The sequence below is a fragment of the Dipodomys spectabilis genome, unplaced genomic scaffold, assembly GCF_019054845.1.
Source record: "Dipodomys spectabilis isolate Male_0828 unplaced genomic scaffold, ASM1905484v1 ptg000373l, whole genome shotgun sequence".
Taxonomy (NCBI): domain Eukaryota; kingdom Metazoa; phylum Chordata; class Mammalia; order Rodentia; family Heteromyidae; genus Dipodomys; species Dipodomys spectabilis.
The window spans coordinates 759,255-782,768 of record NW_024871050.1 but is presented as its reverse complement, the minus strand read 5'-3'; the positions used below and the strand labels follow the sequence as shown (position 1 = coordinate 782,768).

The 23,514-nt window shown below is 39.1% G+C and overlaps 1 protein-coding gene across 1 annotated transcript in view; it reads right to left on the bottom strand.

Annotated features, from left to right (window-relative positions):
• Aox1 (aldehyde oxidase 1) overlaps positions 1 to 23,514 on the bottom strand; it is a 64,137-nt gene that overhangs the window by 23,098 nt on the left and 17,525 nt on the right. The window contains exons 10-22 of the mRNA XM_042667002.1: positions 23,213 to 23,305; positions 22,302 to 22,453; positions 22,030 to 22,123; positions 18,848 to 18,957; positions 17,288 to 17,472; positions 15,439 to 15,601; positions 14,320 to 14,412; positions 10,004 to 10,173; positions 9,580 to 9,694; positions 9,120 to 9,242; positions 5,192 to 5,288; positions 1,908 to 2,032; positions 508 to 641 (exon numbers count right to left, since the gene is read on the bottom strand). Of these exons, the coding sequence (XP_042522936.1) occupies positions 508 to 641; positions 1,908 to 2,032; positions 5,192 to 5,288; positions 9,120 to 9,242; positions 9,580 to 9,694; positions 10,004 to 10,173; positions 14,320 to 14,412; positions 15,439 to 15,601; positions 17,288 to 17,472; positions 18,848 to 18,957; positions 22,030 to 22,123; positions 22,302 to 22,453; positions 23,213 to 23,305 (1,654 nt within the window). The remainder of the gene's footprint in view (positions 1 to 507; positions 642 to 1,907; positions 2,033 to 5,191; positions 5,289 to 9,119; positions 9,243 to 9,579; positions 9,695 to 10,003; positions 10,174 to 14,319; positions 14,413 to 15,438; positions 15,602 to 17,287; positions 17,473 to 18,847; positions 18,958 to 22,029; positions 22,124 to 22,301; positions 22,454 to 23,212; positions 23,306 to 23,514) is intronic.

The following is a 23,514-nucleotide window of genomic DNA, read 5'->3' as shown; positions in this document are numbered from 1 at the left end:
AAAGAACTGACCAACATTTCTCAGTAAGAAATTACATCTTCTAGTTGTGTCTGTGACAAAAGTAATTTCCTATGGTAATATTTTGAGGCAAACAACAATATAAATAAATAAGCCTAAAAGCAAATGCTCTATTTAACTCAAAAAACAGAATGTATATGCATATACATACTTATATGTGCTTCAAAGAGTCACAGACCTATACATATACTGGTCAGTGTAAGGTACTAAGGTCAAGTAACCTCATCTGTTTGGGATTGATTTTGGTCAACTTTGCAGGTGTGCTAATATTTTTTATTTCATTTTTTCATAATTGATTCTTATTTTGGTTCTAACTGTATATAAATTGATAATAGAAAGCAAAGGGCTTGTGATAAGCTTATTTGTGTTTGATATCATGCACGTTTTAAATAATCTTGGCCCAGATGATCCTTCACCCAGAATTCTTATATTCCACATGACTTGATTTTCTTTTTTGTTTTATTTATATAGCAGTCTTCCTCCACTTACTTGCTGGCAGTGAATGCAGTGATGGCTGCCAGGATGCCCGTTTTGACTATCTTTCCCCCAAATGCCCCACCGACACGTCTTACATGACACATGACCTTGTTAGCTGGGAGTTTCAAGGTTGAAGCAACGATATCCTGTGAATTATAATAGTTTTCATTAATCTGACTCATCTTCAGTAAAGACTTAATTGTAAGCGTCACTGTCACAATCCACAACCTCAACAAAAAGAACCTGTCATCGAAATATGAGTGTGATATGATGGGCAGTATACATGTGATTCTGTAATTCTGTACATGATACACAAATCATGTGGTTATGCTAAATAACAGGGGGAAAACCCACCAATAACCCTGCCATGTTCTCCAACTAATCTCACCATATTTGACTGTAATGATATTGCCAGACGATTGTTAATATTAAGTAGCCCATCAATAGGTGGAAGATAATTCTGTGTTTGCATTTCTTTTCCTGTGAACACCAACCCAGGTGCACTTTCACACTAATCCCTAGGAATAAATTTACTGAAGCAAAAAGATTTTTCTGGATTTCCAAGCCTCTTCAACTTATTTTTTTCCCCTGAATTCTATTCTGTTTCCACTGAAAAAATGAGCACTTCTCTCCTCTTTATCGTGTTACTCATGAAATCAGTTTGTTTGCCCTAAGGTCATGCTGGGAATGAAGAACAGAAAAGAACCAAGATGGAGTTCATCTGGTTCTTCTTATTGTCCTACCATCTCCAAGGCCTTATTCTCCTCATTTTCATATTCTTCCTCTTCTGGTACTAAGATTAGATGAACATTACCTTCTAAATTAAGACTCCTCTGCTTTGTCTCCCTAACTTTCACCCTGAAGCTTAAACCATAAGCCACACCAGTTTAGGCAGTTATTGTGGTAGTCATGGGACAGAAGCCAGGCATGTGAAGGAATGAGTGAATTTAGATCTTGCTGTGGAATTGTCTGGAAATGTCCTTTCTTCTCCTACATTTTGACCAACCTTTTTCTGACCATAACGCCAACTTTCAGGCTTCTTTTTCATGGGACTTTCTGGCACACTTTATCTAATATTGTTTTCTAATCGGCTTCCTGTGAGTTAAGTGCAATACACTTTGGAAAGCAGATTTTCTCTTTTGTTCTTTTCTTTCTTTTCAATGCCAAGAACAGAGCAAAAGCTATGTGCTGATTGCATTGTTTTAATGTCACAGATCCACAAACAAAAGCCTTTGCTTCAGTAAAATTCTTCCAGAGGTTTGGAAATTGTATGACTATTAGTATCCAAATCAATACGGCTATTTTTATTCAATATTACTTTGGTTCCTGAAGAAATGACTTTTTTACCTCTAAATGTTTTTGGTACATTTTGCTGACAGAAATTGTGCAGCCATTTCCTTCCACATCCATACCTGTATGTATCTGGGACCCTGTGTGGACACATAGATATCCAATTCTTGGTCCTCTCCTTTGGGAACAACAAGCATGCTTTGGGTTTCCATATAAAAATGTTCTTGACCTCCCATATGTATTTCACCTGTTATAGAAAAATATTGAAAGTCAAGGAACTCATCAGGAAGAATGGTAGTTGCCCCTAATCTAATGTCATTATGCAGAAACTTCATTGACCTTGCCCCAGACCACACAATGGATAACAAAACACAGAATTTAGCTTCCAGTATATCACTTGAAGGAGAGTTGTATAGGGAAATGTGCAAGGGCACTATAAAAGGCTGCAGAGTCTTAGGGGAAGTTGTGTGAGGAGTTTCTAGACTCAAAAATACTATAGCAAGGCAATTTCCACTTCCAAGACAAGATGAAAAAGTACTTCTCCCTGTTCTTCCTGTTAAATACAAGAAGGGTGTGAGTGGATCATAAAAAATTGAGTCACTATGTCATACTAAAACCTGGTGTCAATAAGTATAGGGGAAAACCCCTCAGATTGTATACATTTCCAAAACTGTATTACAAGTCCAATTCAAACTACTTAGGGCATAAACCATAGCTCAAAAAAACAAGGCTTGCCTACCAGCTATCTATACTTGCCAGTCAGAACATAACAGTGCTAGTGCCAGTGGGGACTCAATGGGTGGGCTCAACAGCGCAATAGGAGCAGCAGAGGAAATGATTCATGAACAAGAACATGTAGCAGAAACTTGTCAATCTAAACAATGGAATAAATAGACTGGAAAAAAATGAACAGACTCTTATAGTCTATGTGACAAATTTTTTTTAAAAAACTTAACATTTGTATCATTGAAAACAAATATTTGAAGAAATAATGGTCATATTATTCTGCAAATTTGGCAAAGACACAAACCTACAGATTCAAGAAGCTGAGTGAATTCAAATGGGATAAAACCAAAGAAATCCATGTCAACACACATCATAGTTGAATTTCAGAAAACTAAATGGACAGAAACTATCTTGGAAAAAAAAAACAAACTATTTTCAGACAGAGCAAAACACCACATCATCTGTGGGGAAAGAGCACTTCAGAAGACAGTAGATTTGGGGCTGGGAAGGTGGCTCAGTGGTAGAGCACTTGCCTTGCAAACCTGAGGCCCTGGGTTCGATTCCTCAGCACCACATAAGCAAAAGAAAAAAGCTGGAAGTGGCGCTGTGGCTCAAGTGGTAGAGCGCTAGCCTTGAGCTGAAGAGCTGAGGGACAGCGCCCAGGCCCAGAGTTCAAGCCTCATGACCGGACCCCCGCCCCCACCCCCCCCAAAAAAGACAGTAGGTTTCTCTTCAGTAACTATGGAGACCAATCAAAATGGTACAAAGTCTTCAAATCAGAAATGTATACCCAATGAAAAAGATCATCAAGAACAAAAAAGAAATTGTTATCCTCAGCTGAAGGAAAATCAGCAGAGTTTATTTCCAACAGACCTACCCTAAAATAATGAATCCAAAGAAATTTGGGAACAATGTTTTAAAACATGAAACAAAATCTTAGATTGTTTCAATATTATTCTTTCTTCCAATATGGAGTACAGATAAATATAATAGACTCTTTTCTTAAGTTTTCTAAATTGTGCTAAAACAAAAGCTGGGCACTGATGGTTCATACCTGTAATCCTAGTATCTCAAGAGAATAAGATGAAGATTGTAGTTTGAAGCCAGCCTGGCAGGAAGTCCATGAGACTCTCATCTCCAAAAGCTGAATATGGAACTGTGGCTCAATTGGCTCAGACCCTGACTTTAAGCCCCAGGGCTGGCACACACACACACACACACACACACACACACACACACACACACACCCCACACAATTATAGTTTTGTTTCTAAAGTAGTACAGGAAATAGTTGAGAAAATTATTAATAGTTAAGAAAAGTATTAAGAATCTTATGAGCCGGGCGCTGGTGGCTCACGCCTGTAATCCTAGCTACTCAGGAGGCTGAGATCTGAGGATCGTGGTTCAAAGCCAGCCCGGGCAGGAGAGACCATGAGACTCCTATCTCCAATAAACCACCAGAAAACCGGAAGTGGCGCTGTAGCTCAAGTGGTAGAGTGCTAGCCTTGAACTGAAGAGCTGAGGGACAGTGCCCAGGCCCAGAGTTCAAGCCCCACGACCGACAAAAAAAAAAAAAAGAATCTTATGAATGGAGATGAATAATGAAAAGGAAGAGAGTTTTGGCTTGACACTACATGAATTGATAAACTGTTGATATCTGACTGTGACTGTGATGTAGACAGACACACAGACAGACAGATACATACATAGATACAAAGATATAATTATAGAGAGATACACACAGATAATAAGCTATTTATATATAAATACATAATATATGGTTTTTTTTTTTTGGTTCCGGTCGTGGGGCCTGAGCTCTGGGCCTGGGCACTGTCCCTCAGCTCTTCAGCTCAAGGCTAGCACTCTACCACTTGAGCCACAGCGCCACTTCCGGCTTTTTTCTTTTTGCTTATGTGGTGCTGAGGAATTGAACCCAGGGCCTCAGGCATGCAAGGCAAGCGCTCTACCACTGAGCCACCTTCCCGGCCCCCATAATATATGTTTTTAAATGTCTGTAACCTCTCCTTTCTACTTCACAGTGCCTCCTTCTCTTCACCCTCAGGTGAATTTTTTCATTTTAAAAGTTTTACTTCCAGTTAATATGACAGCCGCTCATGCTTGTTTGTTCCCTCATATACTCTGTTGGTTCCCTCTGTTTTTCACTACTTCCCTACCTGCACATTGTTGGGAATTTCAATTTGATCTATCTGTCGTCCTTTTGAATATCTCTCCTTATGTAAACTTTTTTTTAAAAAAAAGTCCATATATATCTCAACTCTATCAAGGCTAAAACCAGTTTGACAAATTAATCATTGAGCTACAATTTTATCTTACTATGGGCTTAGGAATGATCCCCCCAGATATTTTCATTTTAATAGAGACCCTTAAAGACCAAAGAGCCACTTAGATATGAACGTGTCTATCTGTACTAAGCCAAACAGGTCAGGTCAGTCATAGGAAAGGTAACCTGTTTCAGAGTTCTGTGAGTAGCTCTAGCAAATCTTACACCTGAGACACATGGAGATGAATTTGTGAATGAGTTTATCAGCTCCTAAGCAGCAGAGCACACTGAGATGGTCAGATGATATTCTAAAAGTCAAATGAAGACTTAAACTAGAAAACTTTCTCAGAAGACTTTCTGGATTGTTTCCTCTTTCATCATTTTTATTCAAAATCTTACCTTCAAGAATTTGGTCAACCACTTTAAATGCTTCATCAACATTTCCACATTCCAGTTTCCTTTCTTGCTCCAAGAAGGACTTGTGTTGTATAGCATCCTAGAAAGAGGACAGAAAGGTGAAGCAGCCTGAGAAAGAGCTCCAGCCCCATGGCAGTAACCACGGATACAGTGTTTCTCCTCTTGCTCTAGAATTCACTCACCATTTCTGTGGCCTTGGGGAGCTGAGCTCAGGAGACTTTAGAGATTCTCAGGGATTAAATGCAAATTTGACCAGTGAGTCCAAAGAAACTAAGCATGTTCACGACAAAATGAAACAAACACAAAAAACCTGGTGTGTAGGTGATCCTAGATTGAACTAGTATTTTCTGGGAAGATTATTCTCTTAGAAAACCCCTTTAAGGTATCCAAGGCCAGTAAGGACAAGGGTTCAGAACTGGGCTTGGACCCAGATCTAGAGCTACATTTTCTCCATCTACTAGCTGTTGACTGTAGGCCAGGTAATTCCCTTCCCTGAACCTCATCTATACAATAGAAGTTGCAGTTGTACATATTGCTCCAGGACAGTTGTGAAATCAGACATGTAAATAGCTTACCTGGCATAAAGTAAGTGCTAAATAAATGCTAAATGAACACACTAATGTTTGGAATAGTGGAGGCCTCACCTGCTAGTCCCACCCTCCTTTTTCAGGGAGACAAATGCCTCATTCTCACCAGACAGGGGAGCACCAGACAACACCAGCCCTGGAACACCAACCTTTACAAGTTCTGCCTGGGTGCCACAAATCCACTTATATACTGGTTATATACTGCTGTGATATCATTATAATAACCTGGGATGATTCTTTTATCTGTAATCAAGGATGTCACTGCAATTATCTAGCTCGATTTCCTTACCTATCTTTGGACATTTATCTTGTTGTAAAGGGTCCACTGGCAAATGTGACCTCTAGTTTGTGCTAGCATTATCCACTATGGATTATTGGCCATCCATGGGATTCTAGCCTGCTGAAAGTTGAGGATTTTCATCACTCTGGATGCTTTGGCCACTTACGCCTGTACCTGCCTACATCTCTATCCAAACCATACATCTTGCAGGTACGCTCTTTTGTGATCCTACTGTTTCCTCCATTGAAAAAGTGGGTTTGAGCTAGTGCAGTAGCTCACACCTTACCTATTTTGATAACATTCTTCCTACTAGAATCAATGTATGAGTTCAATTTTTTATTAATCAAAGCTCAGATATCCCTCAGGTTGAAACAAGGAACAAAATTATCTGAATCCCATTTTTAAAATTTTAATCATTTTCAACTACACTAGGTGCTTGCTCTTTGAACCAATTTCCCAAAAATGTGCCTGTAAAGATACTATAGCTCTCTGTGACTGGTGTTGGTTTAATCCATTCTGATTCAGATGATTGGCCTTGAAGAACTTAACTTCTGATTATATTATGATCTATGAAAGGTAATTATTTCCACAGTGTCAAATCAGGCAGTTAGGGATCTGCTGGTTTCATTGCGGGGAGACAGGAGGAAATGATACTGGTTTACTTATTTGGACTTTTATTTGTCTGGAGGGTAGGAAAAGGAAGAGAGAATATTTAAGCTACCATATTGGGGAAGGAATTGCATGCAAACTTTTTTTTAAGGCCAGTCCTGGGGCTTTAACTCAGGTCCCTGGCTCTGTCCCTGAGATTTTGTGCTCAAGACTAGCACTCTATCATTTGGGTCACAGCTCCACTTGTAGGTTTTTGGTGCTTAATTGGAGATGAGAATCGCATAGACTTTCCTGCCTGAGCTAGATTCAAACTGGTATCCTCAGATTTCATCCTCTTGAGTTAGCTAGGATTAAAGGCATGAGCCCCCAGTGGCCAGTTTGCATGAAAACTTTTGATTAAGTTTTTTAGAAATATTTTCTTTTTTAGGGGGCTGGGAAGGTGGCTCAGTGGTAGAGCGCTTGCCTTGCATGCCAGAGGCCCTGCGTTCGATTCCTCAGCACCACATAAGCAAAAAGAAAAAAGCCGGAAGTGGCGCTGTGGCTCAAGTGGTAGAGTGCTAGCCTTGAGCTGAAGAGCTGAGGGACAGCTCCCAGCCCCAGAGTTCAGGCCCCACAACCGGACAAAAAAAAAAAAAAAGAAATATTTTCTTTTTTAGAAGTAATTCTAACTCACAGACAGTATTTGGAGAAAAGAATATATAAAGTATATATGTATAAAGTATACATATAAAGTTTCATTGGCAACAAATGGATGGAAGGCCTGAGAAGAAAACAGAATTTGAATTTGAAACCATCCAGGGAAATTTGTGATGTCTAATCACACTTTAATTCAACCAAACTTCTGTATTTTGTATTAAAATATAATAAAATTTTATTTTAATTTAAAAATACTAGCTTGGTATAGCGGCATATGCCTATAATCCCAGCGCTAGGAAAGCTGAAGCAATAAATCATGAGTTCAAGGCTAATATGGACCACACAGGACTTTGTCTCTAAAATAAAATACATAATTAAAAATGCCAAGGGAAATACCACCTTCCTTAGCACAACCTATCTAATGGGAAACACATCCAAGACCAAGTTCTCCTGATGATACTAGTCTTGACCAAGTCATGTTCTCATTTTCTGCCTGAGGCCACACTAATCTCCTAGTAGTTATTCACTATATTGTGAAGATCTCATTGTTCCAAGAGGACACAGAGTCTGTACATATTGAATCTAGTCTACTCGGTGATTTTATTCTTTTTTTAAATCAGTCCTAGAGCTGGAACTCAGGGCCTGGGTTCTGTACCAGAGCTTTTTCAGCTCAAGGCTAGCGCCACTTCCAGTGGTTTTATTCTTTAATTCTTTAGTAAATTATAAGAACCAATGAAATATCTATGTAAGAACATTTCATGGAAATAAATCTATAAATTTCCAATTTTCTTTCAAAAAATTAGGATAGAAAAAAATTAGGATAGAAAATACAACTCTCCAAAAAGGTGCAATGCCTATGTACATCTGATCATATAAAATAATATTTATTAAAATGAATTCCAGGACATGGAAACAGGATTTTTTTCTTTGTTGCTGTTTTTGTTTTCTTTTCTTTTGTCTTGATTGTTCATTTATCTGTCTTTGGGAGGGTAGGGAAGGGACACAGGAACGGAGAGACATACAGTAGTGATACTCATGAGATACTATGTGGGAAATGAACTATACAACTTGTGGGTGGGGATGGAATGGAAAAACTGGGAATAAGTGAGGTGACATTTTCCAAAAAGAAATGTACTTACTGTCTGACTTAATGTAACTATAACTTATTTCTACATCACCTATATAAAAGCAATTAAAAGTTAAAAAAGAAAATAAACTCTAATTTTAAGTTGCCAAAATGCCTGATGGCATCATAGGACCCAGGCCTCATACTCATTTGAGATACGCAATAAAATCTAAATGGAGTGTCTTCAGTTTTTGTTGAATAGTCCACTTTATCAGTGCTCATGCTGTACCTGTCAGAGCCTGAGAGAAGGTTAGCCAGAGCTACAGGGTGGATCTATTGTCCTAGACATTGTTGGCTGTCTAGTATCCTTCTTTTCTTCAGTCCAGGGGGACAATTTTTGTTTAGGTCTCTACTGCTCTAGACAGTCATGTGCTTAAAAAAAACATGATTTCACCTTCGGCCTCAGCTGACCAACAGTTCCTTGGTTCCTCTGGCTACTCATTAATGCTGAGACACACATAGGACCTAACTAGGCTGGATTTCAGATTTCTGCTGGGTCAATATTGTGCCTTCACTCATTGAACATGAAGAAGGAAGCCAAGAACTCTAGATGCTGTCTTTGAGCAGCATGTGATTTTGGAAGTTACCTTGAGTCAGGAGATGCCAAAAGCATTTTTCTGATATACCACTGGCCTTGTGGCCTCTAAACTGACACTACTTTATTCTCATTACCTCAATTGTTAGGATCAGTGGCTTCAAGTCTTGGTAGACAATCTTCACTCTCTCAGCAGCTCGTCTTGCCTGAATCTCAGAATCTGCAACCACGGCACAGACAAGTTGACCCACACAAAATACCTATGACACAGAAAGACTTTTGTGGTCCAGGAAGGCAGAGGACAGACTCACTCCCAGCACGGGCTGAGACACACAGTCTTTGTTAATAGCGCTTAATGACACTATAAGAAAATATAAAACACCAAAGTGGCTTTCATATAACTAAGTCAACTTCTCTACTTTCTTAGAATATCAATATTTGATAATAACTCTATTAAATTATTAATATTTTATAGGAAGTATATTTTAAAAACCAGTGTGTTTTATGATGTTTCAAATTAGATGCTATCTTTAAGAAAATCCAAAATGCTATTAGCTGAGAATGTTATTTTTTCAGATAGAGAACAAAGGTGTATACTTCATCCGTTGCCAGAAGTGGCTCTTCAGCAAAGGAGTTCATGTCCTTTAGCTGTTCGGCAGTCACAATGTCCACCACACCTGGCAGGCTGAGCGCTTCGGACAGATCCATGGACCTACGTGACAACATACCACACAGGACCCCGTCAAGAGGCTATGCACACAGCCCACAGTGCATTGAGAACAGTCAGAAAAGAAGATACAGGTAAGAGCTACTCAAGTCATTCTCCGCCATATATCTGGGAAGAAATTTAGGGGATTAGGATGTTATGATATGAAAGAAAATCTGGTAATAAATCTGCTGTTTCAATCTTATTTCACCTTTTGTCTGCCTTGGATATTGCCAACAAGCATATCATAGCTTTCCACTAATGGACTGAGGCAGCTAAGGAGGCAATCATGAGGGTTATGGGTAGAACACTCACACAATCTTAGCATGAGCTCTTGAGCTAGTTACAAACGTCAGGAAAAGCTCCTGGTCCACCGCAGGCATATCATCACAGTAGACGGCTTCCCCAGTGGCATGCTTAATACCAGACAGATGCATTATGGGCCGGCCAATTGGGTCTTGAAGAAGCTGCCTTGGATTGACATTCTGTTTAATAAACAACCAACATGTAATTTTTATATTTCTGTAGCAAAAACAGGAATACTCATGTAATGCATCTCTCCCATAAGAAGGGTAGTTATACAATTTGCCCCCAAGCCAGGACATGTTGAGAAAACAAAGCAGTCACAATTCATAATAGCACCAGGACAATAAGTCTTTTTATGATAATTCAACAGTCAATTAGACTAGATAGCTATGATGCAAGGCTTTTCCTCTCCTGCAGCGCTTTTTCCTGAGATCCTAAAATCTTTTTATTTATTAACTTTTTTATTGGGAAAATACTGTACAGAGGGGTTACAATCACAAGGTAATGAGTACATTTCTTATCAAGCATTGTTGCCTCCTCCTTTGTTTTTCCCCTACCTTCCCTTCCCTCCCATCTCCACAACTACATCCCCCCCATGCCAAAATCGTAAAGTTCATTTTTCGACATAGCGTCTTGTACATCTCATTGTTGCAGTGGGTCAATGGAAATTCCATTTGCATAAGTAAATGAACCTAAATCTTCCTTCGGGGAAGAACTATAAAATTATATTCTCTTGCTAGTGTTCATATATTTTGCATATAGAGATTAAGGTATGAGTATGGATTTGAAGCAGCTCCAATACACACCAGACCCACTGATATAGTGCTATGTCCTCATGACCAGAGCTCTTAGCAATTCTCTTCTCTCTTTCCTTTTGATCAGATGGTGATCAAAAGAAAAAGTGCTATGGGGGTTCTAACAGCTACATTTTTTTCAGATAGTAGGAACTGATTCCTTTGTACAATATCCCCTAAAGTGTGGAATGATGATGTCCTATTGGGCTCTCAGCTCCCACAATACTTCAGTAAAAATTACCCACATCTTTTTTTTTTTAGTATTTTTTTATTGTAAAGATCCTGTACAGAGTAGTTACAGTTACATGAGTAGGGTAATGAGTACATTTCCTATTGAGTATTGTTAGCCCTACCTTTGTTTTTCCCCTACTATCCCTTCCTTCCCCACCTCCCCGCCCCCCCCCCCCCCCCCCCGAAGTTGCAAAGTTCATTTTCAACATTGTTACAATGGGTCACCTGTATCCTTGTTTCAGCATTTTGTTATTTCCCTTCCCCTCCCCAAATTAGGAAAATGTATATACAAGATGCAGGGCACTGGAATCAAATACAGTGAAAACGGGTTATACCACGGGGGAGGAACACACAAAAAAGAAACCTCATCTTTTTTTTTAACTAAGAGACTTTTAGTTTTATTTTATCATTCTGAAAAGCAAAATGTTAGCTAACTCAAGCTTGTTCCTAGAGTTTTCTGTTGCTAACACTTTTAATGTAAAGAATAAAACCTATCATAACATTGACAGAAGTCTTTGAATTCTAACTGTGTGAGGCCTGCCAAAACATTGAGGAAAACTTCCAAAATATATCTTTCTTCTTTTGAGTAGGCAAATATGAAACAGATTACATGTACACCGCAGTCATCTGTAATGATCTATTAATGTGTTTATTTGATTGCTTTCTGCATGCTCTATGCTATGGCTAAGACACTGTTCTCTTGTCCTACAGCAGATGATCTCAAGCTACATGGTGGAGTGTAGATCATGAATGTCCCCAAAGACCTATGCATTACAGGCTTTATCCCCAGCAGGCTGATTTTGACAGGTAGTAAAAACTTTAAGAGGTAGGGCCTACTGAGGGATTTCACATCATTGGTGGAATCCCCTTGAACAGAGCTGTCTCCATCTCTTCCTCTTTCTCCTTTTCACTTCCTGGCCATGAGGCAATATTTTCTCCACTCTGAACATCTGCCCTACCAGAAATCTAAAAGCAACAGGTTTACCTAACCATGAACTAGAATTTATCCCATACTGTAAGCCAAAATAACAACTGGGCATTAGTAGCTCATGTCTATAACCCTAACTACTCAGCAAGCTGAGATCAGAGGATCTCTGCCATCTCAGGCAGAAAATTCCTTGATACTTCATCTCTAAAAGAGTCAGCAAAAATCTAGTGTAGAGGAGTGACTCAAGTGGTAGAGCACCAGCCAAGCAAGCATGAATTCAAAGTTTGTACAAGTGAAAAAGAAACTCTTTTTAAGTTGATTATTTCAGGTATTGGTTACAGTGATGGAAAGTTAACTGAAACACTAGTAAAATTCTTTTGTGTTAATAAAATAATCTGAGCGAAAATGCTCATTGTGAAGGTTATAAAGTTACTCTAGCAACATGGAACTTGTGTGTGTGTGAAAGACATAGGAAAAACAAAAACAAAACTCCTCCATCTGGAAAATAAGCTGCATCCCAAATATTGTCTTGAAATCTATAATAATAACCCCCTCAGTTTAGCTGACTTGAATGCCCACTGATTTGTTGCTATTCCTTTTTGAAATGCATTCCCTTGCCAAGGCACTGTTAGGATATTTGTAAGTGGAAGATTGTGAATTCTATATTTCACAAAATGCCAGGGACGATGGCAGCTGTTTTTAATGTTCAAAATGTTCATTTCTAAATAAGTTTTGGTATATTTGAATTTTTGAACATCTTTAACTTAAAACTTCAAGGGGTATACAGCAACATGAGTATTCATTATAACACACTGTAGGCCTTTATAACTAAATCCAACAACAGATTCAATGAACTGGTGTTTTTAAAACTCTCTCCCTATTCTTGACTTACACTCTCTGTCAAGTTTCTTAATATTAATTCCAAGGAAAAACACATCAAGTTTCATCTAATTTGGGATGTACTTTATGATGTTGTGTCAGAAAATTCCATTTGAAGGTTATGAGAAATTTTGTTCTTTTTAATAGCTTTCATTCGAAAGGCTGGTAAACAGCTAGAAGAAGTCATGTTTGATTGATCTCTAAACTGTAACTCATAGAAAACCTACTAGAACTAGGAGGGATTTGAGGTACAATATTGAGTCAATATCTTATAGACTATGTCCACATTTGATAACAAAACAAATCAGCACATCTCATAAAACTGTTCCTTGTCAAGCACTGGTAGCTCACACCTGTAATCCTACTTACGCAGATGGCTGAGATCTGAGGATCACAGTTTAAAGCTAGCCCAGGCAGGAAAGTTTGTGAGACTCTTTTATCTCTGATTAAACACCAAAAAATGAGAGGTAGAACTGAGTACCAACCTTGAGTGAAAAAGCTAAGGGACAGTGCCCAGGCCCTGAGTTCAAGCCCAGTACAGGCACACAAATAAATAAATACATACATACGCACATAAATAGGTAAATGAATAAATGTGGCATTGCCTTTACATTAGCTTATAGGTACTGTCTGGCACCTCAGATGAAGCCAGAGCAACTAGGGCCCAATTTAGACACAACTTTGTACTTTGACAATCACAAAGCGAAGGGCAGAAAGCATAGCAAATTGGGTAGCTCCTTTATGTTAATGCCACAAGTCTATAGTACAAAACACATGACTGCTAAGATCAAAACAGATGCTTTTGTTTAAAATTACCAGTGCTAGTTTTGTTTTTCTTTGTGAATCTTCATTGGTTTTGAAGTGTGTATGTGTGTGTGTGTGTGCGTGTGTGCATGTGCGCGCACATGTATGCACGCACAGCACATGCACATGTGGTGCTAGAGGTTTAACCTAGGGCCTTGCCTCTGCTAAGCTAATGTCCTACTATCAAGCTACACTGCTAGCCCAGTTTTGAACTGTTCCTTTTTTTGGGGGCAGTACTAGGGATTGAATCAGGACTTCATGCTTGGTAGGCAGGTACGCTACTACTTGAATCACACCTCCAGCTTGGCTTTGCATTGGTTATTTTTAAGGTGGAGGTCTTGCTCTGTATTCAGGCTGGCCTGGGATACAATCCTACTACCTATTCCCACATTGATTGGGATGAACTTCTCAGCCATTGGTGGGAGGCCGGTGGGTCACACTTTGCCCAGGCTGACTTGGAACCTCAATCCTCTGATCCCTGCCCGACCACTTCCTCCATAGGTAGCATTCATCTGGCTTTGATTCTAAACTTCTAATTTACACTGAAGGAGACTGTGAACTCATAAGAAGGGCTGCTTGGGCCTATTAAGCTTGAGAGTCACTGAGAGGCGGTGGGGTGTCCAGTTGAAGTTACCATAGCCCAGAATCTTGGGAGCAACAACAAAAGCAAAGATAAAAAAGCTTCTCACCGGGTAGTTTAGTGTTTGCCAATGGTGTCTGGAGTGAAGATCTTCTAAAGCACTCTCATAGTTGTCTGCCAGGCTAGGACAGTGAGATGGGTCCTGCAAAAAGGAGAACCTTGGTAGATATTTAGATAATATTAGAACTATAAAGGGAACTTTTAACTGATGTCATTTGGCTCACTAAGGAATGGTCTTAGTACACTGTTCATTTTGAGGAGAGTCTGCCATTGGCTGAATTTCTTGTTTCTTATGACCTGGCAATAGTATTTCACTTATCTATGATCTCAAGACTCCCATCTTAAACCCTCTGGTTTCCCTCTATACTGAGAAGATACCTTCCTTCAAAGCAATGATAAGCTAGACACCAGTGGCTTATTCCTATATTTTCAGCTTCTCAGGGGGCTGAGACCTGTGAATCTTGGTCCAGAGCTAGCCCCGGCAGACAAATCTACAATGCCTTAATCTCTAATTAACCAGCAAAATGCTAGAAGTTGAGGCATGACTCCAGTGGTAGTGGCACCAGCCTTGAACAAAAAAAGTCCTGTGAGAATCAAGGCTCACTACTGGCAAAAATAGTTAAATAGATAAAATAATAAGTGAAGACTTTGTGGCACTTACTTAAAATTTTAATAAAAGGATTTCCAAACCAATAATAGCTTCTAGTCTAGTGTGGTTGGCTGGTTGTGGTATGGGGCTCGTGAAGCCATGGCTCAAGTTTCTTTTGGGTCAAGCAAAAGGAATGCAGAGAATTCTTTCTTTCAGTTCTGCCCTCGCTAGCCAAACGTTTTGTCACTTGAGTTGGCATGAGTGAGACCAGGCACAGAATGTCTGTCTTATCTGTGTTGTGGTTCTGACTAAGTAATCAGTAGCTCTGAAGCACAAGGGTCCAGAACCAGCCCTTTCCTAAGATGACCATGCAGTAGGTGCCATCATTTCCTGCATGAGAGAAAAGCAGCAGGGCCCAGAGAGGAAAGCCAAACACAAGAAGGCAAAACCTCTTCAAGTGGAAGAAAAGAGGTTGGATCATTCTATTCCAAAGCAACTCAGCAGGGCGGGGCCTTTACTGTGGACATCGCCATATCCCTCCAACACTGGGAGAACTAATACATGGCCAGTTCCATTTACCATTCTCTTCAAAATCTGTGACACTTCCAGGTAGAACTGGAAGAGGAAGCTGATGATGAGGGTCCTTTTGAACTCCACTTTCCCTCCTGGAGCCCAGCCTGGAAGGGAGACTTCATCCAGCACCAGCCTGCAGGCTGTGTCCAGCATCTCTTCATTCCAGGGCCTGGGAGAGGTAAAGGAAGAGACTCCTAGGCTGGTAGGACTAGTTATACAGTTGTACTAGTATATAGTATACTAGTGTATATACTGTATATATTCTGTATACTAGTTATACAGTTTCAGTGAATATTGTAAGACAAATAGCTACTCTGGAATGTAAGAAATAAGAGTAAAGTTCTGGTGTCAGGCAAGCCATGTTCACAGCAGTGTACCATTTCTCAAAGTGTCTAGTTTGAGTTTCACTACCAAAATCCTTAGCTGTCTTGGAATGGTGATACATCCCTGTAATCTCAGCACTAGGGAGGCTGAGCAGGAGAACTGAGAATTCAAAGCCATCTTACATAATAAGAGTCTGTCTCAAAGACTAACAAACAAACCAAAATGAAACAAACTGTTGTTACTTCAGGAATCCATTCTGTCTGTTGCTAGGACGTTTACTGTGTGTCCAGTTCTACGTTAACACTGTGAAAGCATTCATTCATTTAATCTTCTCAATTGAATATTTAGGAGTTGCCTGTCTTTGACAGGCAAGGAAACTGAAGGACCATAAATTTAAGTGAACTGACTGGGATCACGTAGAGGCTGAACTGAGATTGTGGTCAAGCAGTCTATCTCACCAAAGGCTTAAAGTGCATGCTTTTAACTGTGATTCTTTATTACTTTGTTATTACCTGTAGACAGAGGAAGTAAGGTAAGTAAATACATCTAGCAATTAATTGTAGAACAAACTTATATAATCTATTTTTATGACAAAAATATGGGATGATGGGCATTCTCTCTCTTGTCTCTAATATATGTTATCTCTCTCTCTCTCTCTCTCTCTCTCTATATATATATATATATATACATACATACATACATACATATATAAACAATCATGATATCTTCCTGGAATTTCCTGCCATTAAATAGGTTACAATGAATCAACTGAAATGCAATAGACTTTATGAAGAGCACAAACAGTAAAAATTCTTTAAAATGACTAAGTCAAAGCACAACAAAATAGGTGCCAGGAAGTGGGTACTTGCAAGAGGGCAAGCAAGGTGGGGCCAAGGGGAGGGGGAAGAGGAATGAAAGGGGAAAGGGGGAGAATGCAGACAAGAACTCATTGTAAGTATCTCAAACTGAGATATACAAGGGAAGGGGTGGGTTGAAGGGGTGTGTGAAGATGTTGAAGTGGTAACACAGATCAAGATTCATTGTAGGACTGGGAAGGTGGCTCAGTGGTAGAGTGCTTGCTTTGCATGCATGAGGCCCTGGGTTCGATTCCTCAGCATCATATAAGCAGAAAAAGCTAGAAGTGGCACTGTGGCTCAAGTGGTAGCGCTTGCCTTGAGCTGAAGAGCTCAGGGACAGTACCCAGGCCCAGAGTTCAGGCACCACTATCAACAACAATAACAAAACAAGATTCATTGTAAACATAAATTGCTTTGTTAAATTGCAAAAAAAAATAAAAATCAATACATAACCTAAACTGAAGATAAAGGAATGACTGGGTTGGTGGGTAAGAATGTTGAAAGGGGTGACATTGGTCGAGATGCACTATATTCATAATCTACTTTGGTTTATGACAACTCCTTTGTACAACTACTTAAAGACAATACACATTTTTTAATGGGAAAGTTATAATAATTACATCTTGCCACTGATCAGGTGGCTGTTACTGGAGTGTAAGAACTCGATGCTTTACCTTCCAATGAGTTTCTGGCAAGAATTCTTGGCACAGATGGTGGTTGATCCGACACCTCCATACAAGATGGACAACTCTTTAATTATGCCGTCCCCTTCTCCGAAAAAGACTCTCATTCCTGAATTGACGATGGCTAGTGCATTCTGTCGCCGCTGGGCTTGTCGGAAGGCGGACACAAATTCCCACTGCAACGAATTTAGGTGACCCATATAGAAACACAGAATGACAATGGAGTGCCAGCGTGTATACTGTGCCACTGAATTCATGTTGTATCCTCTCTTACCCTATCCCCTCGAAGACAGATGTTCAAAACCCCCAGGACTTCAGTACTTTGGACATAAATCTTCAGAGAGCAAAAGTTAAAATGGGATTATTACCTTGATAGTAAAATTAAATTTAAAAAAATGGGATTATTAGGCAGGGGCCTTTTAAGAAGAGGGACTTTGGACATAGACATGAAAGAGGGAAGATCATGTGAAGGCAGGAGGAGATGACCAAGGCCAGAAGTCTGACCTTGACATCAGACACCTGTTGGAACTTCTAGAAAACAAACCTTTGTTGTGCAAGCCAAGAGTCCGTACTTATTTGCTCTGACAGCCTTAGGAAATGAGCATGTCCCGAGTCAGGCATGATTACTCCCACGCTACAGGTGAGCAATCAAAGGCTTGGAGTGATCTAATGATTAGTTCAGGTCTTGAAACCAGAACTCAAACCTAAGTCTCTGCCTTCGAAGGCCTTGCTTTCCCCCACTAAGTTCTACTGCAAATGTATTTTTTAGCCTCTTTCAAATCCCAAGAAACAAACAGAGGTATATTCTTGTGTCTCATTTAGGGAAAAGCCTGGTGGGACAAAAGTTGTATTTTACCTTTTTCTTTTTTAAGTACTGGAGTTTGAACTTGGGACCTTTTGTTTGCACATTGCCACAAAGCCACTCCTTCAGCCCCTTTGCACATTATTTTTTTTCATAGTTGCAAATAATTTGCCAGCATTCTTCCTCTGTTATCCTCCTTCTTTATGAGATTGGTCTTCCTTCCTGCACATGCATATGCATGTGTATCTCCTGCATATGCCCATGTTGGCTTAGAACCATGATCTTCCCAAGCTTGGACTCCTAGTAGTATGATGACTAGTAGTGAGCCACTGACACACATCAAAATCCTATTTATGCTTCCAGTGTAGCTGAGGTGACAAATGCACTCTATCACATCCAGCTTATTGGTTGAGATGGAGTCCTGTTAACTTTTATGGTCCCAAACCATAAGCTCTGCTTTCCAAGTGGCTGAGATTATAGGTATGAACTACCATGACCAGATGTTAAAAAGTAACTTTAGGATTTGTGGAGAGGGGAGCATGAGAAAGTTCTGGTTCTAGGAATACTAGGAAAAGTGTATAACACAAATGAAAGCCAGCTAGACATAAGGCCTGTAAAACAGTGGTGCTAGTTGCTCCTCCAGTGGAGTTTTCTCTCCTCGGCAAACACTCCACATTTTTTTCTGAGCCCCTCAATGCTGGGATAAAGGAGTTATGGACCCAGAGGTAAACCGGAAAGGATTTCCTCACCTTCCTGGAATAGGGGATGTTCACTGAGACCAAGATTTCCTGAGACTTCAGATCCGCACCAGGACACTTGCTGAGAAATTGTTCATTTAAAGGGATCTGCCGCTCCCCTTCTGTGGAAAGAATTGACATTTTCCCTTGGAGTGGTCAGTCTATTAAGTAACTTCCAAAATGTGAGAAGTGATTCAAATTCATCAGGAAACTGGTTGTTTGGGGAAAGAAGTGCTGTTTCTATGCTTACAAGCCTTTTATCCTCTGATGGCATCTGGCTAAGATTCTTCTAGTCTAGGACCCTCTTTCTCCCCGCCTTTTTTTTTTTTGCTTGCTTATAGATAAGAGATACTCAGCAGAGTAACAACAAGTTTTAGCTCAAAGAGACCCTTGAAGTCTCTCTTCCTGAAAGTATAGTTCTCTTACAGCCTTGCCAGGAGTGGATACTAATGTTACTTTTGATCGCTGCTCAAGTCAGTCAACAAACACCCACTGAATAACCAGGAACCCAATGAGTACAGTAAGTAGTGAGTTAAAAAAATATCCCCTCCAATGAATTTCTGTGCCAGTGAGCTGTTGTTTTAGTCATTTACATCTCTGCCCAGCAACTGAGGAATTTCAGTTCTTTAATTAACATACTGAGAGTAGGAATAGCTTACAGCTGTAAGAAAATATGACTTCAGCATGAAAGCTAAGGGGTTTTTGTTGTTGTTGCCAATACTGGAGCTTGAACTCAGGGCATGAGTGCTGCCCCATTTTACTTAAGGCTGGTGTTCTATCCCTTGAGCCACAGCTCCACTTTCAGCTTTTTTTTGCTGCTTAATTGAAGATAGGAGTCTCACAAACTTTCCTGCACGTGCTAGCTAAGAACTTGATCCTCAGATCTCAACCTCCTGAGTAGTTAGGATTACAGTCTTGAGCCACAGGCACTTCACTTAAGAACCTTTTGGTTTGCATCCTATCACAAAACGTTGCATTGTATGACTTTTTATAAAAGGGTATTACTTAAATTGAAAACATTGAAATCTTTCTCCTGAGTATTATTTAGTAGTTTATCCGCTTGGAGTTGATATTAGTAGAGGACATCCAGTTTTCTCAGCACTACTTGTTGAAAAGGTTATATTTTCTCCACATTTTTGGCACCTTTGTCAAAAATTTGCTGGCTTTAACTGTGTGAGCTTATTTCTGGGTCTTTGATTCTGTTCCATTGTTCTACATATTTGTCTTGTGCCACTACCATGCTGTTTTCATTATTATGGCTTTGTACTTTAGTTTGAGATGGAGTATTGTGATGCCTCCAGCATTCTTCTTTTTGCTCAGGATTACTTTGTGTAATCAAGGTCTTTTATCTTCAATATGAATTTTGAGATTATTTTTAACCTCTGTGAAAAATGTCATTAGAATTTTGATGGAAATTGCATTGGATATAGATTGCTTTTGATAATACTACTTTTCACAATATTGATGCTGCCAATCCATGAGCAAGGAAGGTCTTTTCATCTTCTGGTGCCCACTTAGATTTCTTTCTCCAGTAATTTATAGTTTTTCCTAGAGATTTCTGCTTCCTTAATTACCAACACCCTAGCCCAAAATGCTTAAAAGCCCAAATGGGCCGGCACTCGGGGCCGTTTCCTGGGATCCCAACTCCAGGTGTGGTCCTGGCGCGTCAGCACTTTTCACTCAATAAAATCTTTTACATTTTCACTGTGGACTGAGTGGTCTCACTGCCCCTCCCCACTACACTAGTACTGGATTAAAATAGGAGTTGGAAGACTAGGTATCCTTGTCTTGCTCCTGACTTTAGAGGAAATGGCCACACACTGGCATACAAACATACAGAAACATACATGCACACATAAAGGCTATAGTCAAATACAGTCTTTATAATGTTGGGGTACATTACTTTTATTCCTAGTTCCTTTGGAAAGTTTATTATAAAAGGTGGTTAGATTTTCTCAAAGGATCTATTTGCATCTATTGAGATACTCGTGTGATTTCTGTCCTTGATTCTTTTTGGTGCTAAAAGGAGTACGTATTTAGCAATGCACTTAACAATGTAAGTAGGTAATACATGTTTTTAAGTGAACAAAACCACCAAATTTACAGAGGGTCATATAGAACTTCTTAGTAATTGTTGGACAAGTTGGAATAAGAGAAATAAAATTCCAGGACTTAGTTCCAAAAATAAAATCAAGTAAATAAATAAATATTTATATTTATTAATATATTTATATATCTATTCATATTTATTAATATATTTATTAATTTATATATTTATATTTATTTATGTATTACCTACTTATTTATGTATTACCTACTATCTGGGAAATATCTTAAATAAAGGGTCCCAGTAGTCCTCCTGGTTTGTAGTTATTTTCAACAGTCAGATCACATCGAGACACAAACCAATGCAAGCATGTTCAATGTAGATGACTAGTATGAGAAAAAAATTTTCTTGTGTAAGATCTCAAAAAGAAACAGATGATCAGATTGGGAGTGTGCGGCATGCATAAGACCAGACTGATCAACTTTCTAGCCTTCAAAAGAGTCTATATTATTATTAATCATGAATATTATATATTCATAATTCTCTCCAGCAGAGAAAATTTTCTCCAGTGAAGAAAATTATTAATATTATAGAAATAGTCATTTTTCAATAACTGAAAAAATAAGATAGAGGGAACAGATTCAATAATTGCCAAGTAGTTCTGAACCAATAAATAGCTAATAAACAACGGTGAGCCTTATCAGAAAGAAATGCAAATTAAAACAGCAAAGGATTATTGTTTATCTGTCAGAGTGGCAAATAGTAAATTAAAAAAGCAAGCAAGAATCCTCCCTGTTTCTAAGGAGAGAGAAATATTTATTCCCTACTGTCCCTCATGGTGATATAGTGTTTCTGGACAATCTGGTGAACTATATTAATTCCCTGAAATGGGATGTCTTTTAATCAACTAGTTTCATCTTTTAGGAATTTATCTAAAGATGTAATAATATACATCTGTAAAGGTTTAGTGGCATGGATATTTTTGTTTACAATGTTTCTAATGGAGAAAATATTAGAAATAGGTATTCTAAAATAAGTGATATGTTTGTTACTTATGGAATATCATGAAATTAAATTAATTACATTAAAGATTAAAATGCTATTGTAGAACAAAAAAAAAATTCCTCATATAGGAGCTAGCACTTACCTTTTGATCGCAAGTTGAGGGTACAGTTAGCCACAGCCAAGAGAGGATTCAGATCTGAATCAAGGTGCCTGCTGACAATATGGCCCCCTAAAGACTATAAAATAAAGATATTTTCACTTCTGTTCAGTAATTGCAAAATACAAATATTAAATCAGGATTAAGCAAGTTTCTGGAGAGCTAATCCTTTTGTGTGTTCCAGAAGATAAAAAGTGATTCATCAGGGACAGTCACCCTCAGGATGCACGCGGAGTTTACCGCTGTCAAATGCATACCGCCATGTTTCTGATCTGTTGTCCAGCCAGGGTTCTCAGATGCTTCAGGAGAGCACGGTATGTCTGTGTCTTCTCTTCTGGGAGTTCCTGGACCACCTCAGCCAGGATGTCCTCTACCTGGGCCAGGCTGAGGCCAGCACCCAAGGTCAGTCCTGAAATAAATAATACAGCGTGATAGCTTCTTACCTGAAGATTTCCATTAGGCTACTGGACACTTGCTGTCCTGCTTACTGCTAGTGGTAATGGTGATGGGGTGGTGATCCTGTGATAGAGGTGAAGGTGGTGATAGGATGGTGTGGGGGGGTGGTATGGGGTGAGCATGGCTGGTGTTAGAAGTGGTGGAAGGTGTGGTGGAAGCACTGATGGCTAAGTTCTTTGAACGCTCACTAGAACACTCACTAGAAGGTATTGCTCTGAATGTTGTGGATATCCCCATGAATGTGAATAAAACTCTGAGTTATTAATAGACTCACTTCACAGGTGACAAAAAAGTAATCACACACACACACACACACACACACACACACGTCAAGGATCAAGCTGGATTCCAAAATCCACCTTATGATGATTGCTTCTTATCTTTTCCATTAGATCAATTTTTTTACAGACATGGAAAGCCAATCAGATAGCTACTTAATACATAAATTTTCTTTGCTTACTTGTGAGCTTCTGGAAAGGCAGGGATCACACCCATTCATCTTTCTGTCCTGTCTGACACTAGCTTCACTGAATAGTGGTTATATTTCTCTTAGAGTGAAGACAAAGCTTAACTTTAGAGAGCTTTTTCTAAAACCTTCCTCCAGAATGCCATGGCTCAGATAAAAGGAGAATCTCTGTGCATATTGTACCTGGGGATAATTCTTTTTGTCTTTGTCTGTAAATTGATGAACACAAGAACCTTAAGAACTCACCATTACATGCATGTTTTCTAACATTCAGTTCTTCAATTCTATCAGGAGAAATTATAACCGGGTGGAAGACACCTTTAAATTTCATTTCAGGACCTAAAATATTAGAGGGAAATCACCATGATAGGGATAAAAAGGAACTAATTGCCCTTTTAACTTAGAAATTATAATTTAACAGATAAATTTATCTGTATAAACATCTTTATTCTTTCTACTGGGCTATGTATTGCCAAACCATATATAGAAAGATTGGCAGGTGGATCTTCTCTAAGCTTGGAGGACTCTTTAGAAGTATCAGCCTTAAA